Raw genomic sequence first — 6000 nt, 5'->3', positions numbered from 1 at the left:
TACGACGGGAAATTATCAAAAATTATCAGTTTAATTTAGATTTCTGTAGCTTTCTATTCGTCAGAATCTCCTATGAATGAAATAATCTTAAAAATCTTCCTTTTTCTCCTTGTAACTCGAAAATTATAAGAGATACGAAAAAAATATACCACACAAAAATGTAGGGTTTTTTCAAATAAAAATTTCCTTTTTATTTTTCATTACTGTATCTCTTATCATTTTCAAGTTACATGGAGAAAAAGGAAGATTTTTAAGAAAATTTAAAAACGCTCTATATAATTTGATCTTTTTTTTTTCAAAAACCGTTCATTTTAAACCCGTCCAACTTTCTGAACATAGAAATATCACTATAGTAAAAGGTATGGTAGAAAGAAAACGATGCATTTACATTTTGGTGGATGGGGGTTAAAATTACTTCTCATTTTTTCTTAAAACACATTAGTAATCAATTTTGTTTGCAGTATATCTCGCTTAGTTTTAATGTAATGGACCTTTAATATAGCTTATTTTAAAGGTCTTTTCAAGCACTACAAAAGATATTGGTAGCATTATACACCTAAAATCGACCGTTTCTCTGTTATTTCAAGTTTTTTTTCTTTGGAGTTGTATGACTACGGGCCCTTCAAGGCTCATTCGCCGATTCACCAATTTTGCTCATTTATTTTACAATATCTTTTCCTATACCTATCTACTTAACATTTTTTATCCTACTTATTGTACATACTTTATAAGGAATGACCACTGGTCAGTGGAAATACCACATCAGGCAAAAACACAGGTTTACTTATATAATAGGTTTTAATTTCGATCTTCACGTTAGTTAGTTTATAATTTGATTTTTATATTTTTAATATGTTCTATAAATAATTGCATTAATTCTGTATTATTAATTTGTGATAATATATATGTTAAATTTATTGGGTGTGTTATATTTTTACAACTGTATAATTTACTTATAACTTTACAACTGTATAATTTAATTCAAGTTGAATACACCAATTTGAGAATGTACCAAAACCAAATTATTTTCACCTACCATATCTCTTTTTGTACTTATTATAACTAAAAGAGTTATGGAGGCAAGTGTGTCTTTTTTTTATAACTTACAAAAATGTTGAATATAGTTTTTTAATTAGATGCATAGTTTTTAAGGTATTCGCAAAAAACCGTTCGAAAAGGTATTATGTATCAATGAAAATGGCCAATTTTCAACCACGAATAACTCAAAAAGTATTGAGTTTTCAAAAAAAATTATAGAACAGTTTTTGTTTAGAATTAGGTTCTCTAGCGAATTCCGTGATAATTTTAACCAAAAAATTTTCCAGCCCTGAGAAGGGGTGGGAACCACCCCAAGATAAAAGCACACATCGGCATAGGGTAGACTTTGAATTAGGTGATAAGTAGAGGCTAGGCCCAAAATTTCATTAAAATCCATGCAGTAGGATAGAGTTCGGAGGTAATATCCTATTCTTGCTCCCATTGACTGGCGTATTATTTACTTTTTATTCCTGACTTTTTTATATTTAAATATCAGATGTAGGTATGAATCACCTCTTATAATAATTGGCAATTGGCACTATCATTTTAAAATCCGCGGGGCGTGTCTAACTACTAACAAAATCATTTCCATAATAAATAAAAAAAATTAAGCGTAATCTGCGCTTCATCTCTCTGAAATAGCTTTCAATGTCAAGGCGGTAATAGCGGCAAACAGCGGCCGCGGCGGCAAATAGTTTCAGTTTTACAAATTTCAAGATCTATTCAAGTCCAAGAATATAATAGTGGAGTGGAGTCAGTGCGAGTCCTACGCATCGCAGAGTTAAGTTAATAGGCTGAAGCTATTAGTTTCTAACGCAGCGAAATCGGTATTTTTCTATTTGTAGTGATTTTTGAGTGGTTTTAGTTCAATTTGTGCTTCTGGTTATTTATGCAAGATGTCCTTTTGGTCTTCAATAACAAGTAAGAATAATGTATTATTTATTTTTTACACATTAAACTATACTATTTAAGTAACGCAAAGAATATACGAAGAGAATATATATTTGAACATGCCATTCCTAGGGTATTTGCCGCCCAGGTGCGAGAGTAATTTGGCTGCCTTCCCAGATAGGGCCGACGATAACCGACCTGCAAGGGATGCACTGCGCAGGCGGCCACCCCTGTTTGGGGGCAACAAATTGAGCTTTTTTCTGCTGGTGTTATAAAAATAGTAATTTAAAAAAACCGAAGGGCGCCTATGCTAGTTTTGCAGGCGGACATCTTTTACCCTAGCGCCAAGACTGTCCCAGAAGTTTATAAGCATTAATTTGTAAAACACAAACTTAAAATAATTTTACATTAAAAAATTGTAAGAAGCATATAGAGTTTATTTAATATAGGAATACAACATATGGACCCATTATGGGCATGGGCGTCCATACCCATGGGCAGAGGGGGACCGTGGCCCCCTAGCTTTTCGGATGCTTTAAGCTATACAGGGTGTCCAGAAACTCTACCGACAAACGAAGACAGGAGATTCCTCAGATAATTTTAAGACAATTTAACCCAATTTACTTAGTCCAAAAATGCTTCCTAAGGGAGCTAGAGCTCTTTGAAGATGGCGTCATGAAATTAGTTTTTCTTAAATACCTCCAGAACGCTTCCATTTAGAAAAACGAAAATTAATATGCATATTTACTTTTCAGAGATGAATCGATTCCATTCATTGCGAATTTCTAGTGCCGGTCATAGGCGTCCGTTTTGGGTAGAGCAACGGGTATTTTATCGTATAACTTTTTTGTCCTTAACTTTTATGCATTTTTGACACCGGATTATTAAATTGTGAGGTATTCACAAAGTCGGTAGGACACACCGTTTTCTAGAAAAATCGATTTGAAAGTTTTTCGTTTTTGGAATTTGAAAAAAAATTGAAAGAACTTTTCAACAAAAAATGAAGTATTTTACCAACATAAAATACTTAGTGTCAAAAATACTCAAAAATTCAAGAAAAAAAAGTTATGCTATAAAATAACTGTTGACCAACCCAAAACGGACGCCTATGACCAGTACTATAAATTCGCAATTAATGAAATCGATTTATCTCTGGAATATAAATAAATGTACCAGTTTTCGTCTTTCTAAACAGCTTTTTTTTATTTATTTTTTTTTTTTTTAATTCAAAAAGCGAAAAATTTTCAAATCGATTTTTCTAGAAAACGGTGTGTCCTACCGTTTTAAAACCAGAGTACCTTTTAGTACTAGAGAATACTTCACAATTTAATAATTCAGTGTCAGAAATGCATAAAAGTTAAAGATAAAAAAGTTATGCGATAAAATAACCGTTGCCCTACCCAAAACGGACGCCTATGATCGGTACTAGAAATTTGCAATGGATGGATTGATTTATATCTTGAAGATAAATACGCGTACCAATTTTTGTTTTTCTAAATAGAAGCGTTCCGGAGGTATTTAAGAAAAACTAATTACAAGACTCCATCTTCAAAGAGCTCTAGCTCCCTTAGGAAGCATTTTCGGACTAAGTGAATTGGGTTAAATTATCTTAAAATTATCTGAAGAATTTCCTGTCTTCGTTTGTCGGTAGAGTTTCTGGACACCCTGTATATTGTAATCCAAAGTATACAACATTGTATTGTGCACATCTTCACATCTGCCCCCCTAAAATTTTTTATATGGGGCCCATGATTATGGGAGCATTCTTCTATTAAAAGAATAAATACATAAATATAAATCCAGGACAGGATGTTAACATATCTACTAATAAGTAAACTGTTTTTTCTAGCCTTTTTAAGCCACATGTTTTAATAATGTCAAACACATCCAATATTAAAAATGTATAAACATTTTCAATTTCTTTGCAACACGAAAATGCAGCAGCTGCATAATACTCTGGTTAAATCGGAGAGTGCAGGAAGAGTATATACCGGTTTCGGAGGTCTTTTCCCCCTCGTCAGTAGTCCCATATCCTCTTCTCTCCGATTTCTCCAGGTATCGCACTTTGGGCCTTTCCGAATTGCAAAGAAAGAAATGTCACGGATGAACTAGAGCCATCTACCGGAAAATATCCAATAAACATCCAATATTCTCTAAAATATCCTTTTCAATACTTAAGAGAGATAAGTCTGAAAACCTTTCTTGTCTCCACTGTGGATCGAAGATCATTTTTTATTATCATCATCATCATCATCATCCTCATTGGCTCGACAGCCCTTTCTGGGTCTTGGCCTGTTCCAGGATTCTTCTCCACTCTGATCTGTTTCGTGCTTTTTTTCTCCAGTTTTTTATTTTTAAGGTTTTTATATCATTTTCTATTTGTTCTAAATATCTCAGCTTCGGTCTTCCTCTTGTTCTTTTTCCTACTGGCATCTGTTTGAATATTTTGTTTGGTATTTCGCCTTCTTCCATTCTTTCTACATGTCCCATCCACCGCAGCCGTCCTATTTTAATGAATGTTATGATATCCGGATCCTGGTATATTTCGTATCGTTCAAAGTTGTACCTTCTTCGCCAAATTCCATTTTCTTTTGTGCTGTTATATATGTGTCGCAAGATTTTTCTTTCAAAGGTGGCTAGTAGCAATGTTTCCTTTCGTTTAGTGAGTGTCCAGGTTTCTGAGCCGTATGTGAGTACCGGTCTTATTAAGGTTTTGTATATTTGGCATTTTGTTTTAAATGCGACGTTGTCTGATCTTAGTTGCCGAATTAAGCCATGGTAACTTTTATTGGCAATAAATATTCGCCATTTTTTATTATATAAGTTTTAAAAAGCTTCTTTCCCCACTAGCTACTGTCACAAGTAATGTTAAGAAAATTCGTATGGCAATTAAGTACTAAGTTTGGAAATAGATATATGAGGTTATTTTTTGTGAATAGGTTCAATAGGTAGTTGATGACATTTATTGCGTTCATTTGCCCAATCTTTGGATTTAGAATACACCAGTCAAACTCTTGAAATTATTTCTTCATTACACAATCTTTTTTATAATAAATAGATGAGAAAAATCTGTTGTATTTATTTAAAGGAAAATTCTGCCATTGAGTAATTGAGTAGGATCTAATTATATCAGGATTAATTTAATTTTGTCCAATAAATTACAAGGTCAATAGCTAGGATCCTTATGACCGTGAATGTTTTCAAAACTTACCCCTTCAAGACTTTGTTCTTATGTTAAAACACCTTCCATCGCAGTTGTGATATTCGACAAATTCTTCTTTCTTTCATCTCTACTCTAATTGACCACTGTCAGTTATTCCGTCTCTGTCACATTTGAATTATGTGGATGTTGATGCTGCTTTATGTGATCTTGTTGGTATTAAGATCGTTTCTAGTGAACCACTAGCCTTTTTAACTAGTTTTTGCAGCTTTGTTTGTCTATATTAGGCTCCAGGGCCTCGATTTTTGACCCTTCGCTTCGTTATCGAACGTATTCGCTTCGTACCTAAGTGTACAGATAGCGAATGATCGATAACCAAGCGAAGGGTCAAAAATCGAAGTCTAGAATGCTTTTTCGCTTATATGACATCTATTAAAAAAATCTTAATTTTTTATGCCTTCAAGAAATGTTGTTTTTGACTATTTAAAGTAGTATGAATTAACTAGAGGTATTGACCTGTTTTCCTCCACAGTGACTGGACTATATATTTGAATATAAACTAGGTAGTGAAAAAAATATGTGAGCAGAATATATTTATATCTCGGTTGATGTGTCATACTGTTTATTTTTTATTTATAAAATATATGTGACAAGTTCTAGGACACAATAATTTATTAAATACCAGTCTGTAGATACTTTTTTATTTCCAAAAAGTTTATATATTTCACTATTAATCCCTGACACCTTAATCTGTGTCTTCTTTTTGTATCTATCAGCTTCCCTGTAGGGCGAGAAGTGTGTCATCCTTGTGTTAAATCCTTGTACTCTCTTTTACAAAATTTGTATCTGGCTGTGTGGGTTTTACCTTAAGGCAAAAAAACTTCCCTGTAGGAAATAAATTCAGACGTTCG

At 33.1% G+C, this 6000-nt stretch overlaps 1 protein-coding gene across 4 annotated transcripts in view; it reads left to right on the top strand.

The window, feature by feature from the left end:
- The first annotated feature begins 1699 nt into the window (after positions 1-1699).
- Positions 1700-6000, top strand: part of LOC114339196 (perilipin-4) — an 82952-nt gene continuing 78651 nt past the window's right edge. For 2 of the 4 annotated variants that reach the window (XM_050652534.1, XM_050652535.1), the window contains exon 1: positions 1700-1959. In XM_050652534.1, coding sequence (XP_050508491.1) covers positions 1935-1959 — 25 coding nt within the window. In that variant the 5' untranslated portion in view covers positions 1700-1934. The remainder of the gene's footprint in view (positions 1960-6000) is intronic. The other 2 variants (XM_050652536.1, XM_050652531.1) reach the window with 1 other exon arrangement.

Source organism: Diabrotica virgifera, chromosome 5 (assembly GCF_917563875.1).
Source record: "Diabrotica virgifera virgifera chromosome 5, PGI_DIABVI_V3a".
NCBI classification, from domain to species: Eukaryota; Metazoa; Arthropoda; class Insecta; order Coleoptera; family Chrysomelidae; genus Diabrotica; species Diabrotica virgifera.
The sequence above is the reverse complement of the archived record's forward strand: the minus strand, read 5'-3'. Positions and strand labels throughout refer to the sequence as shown.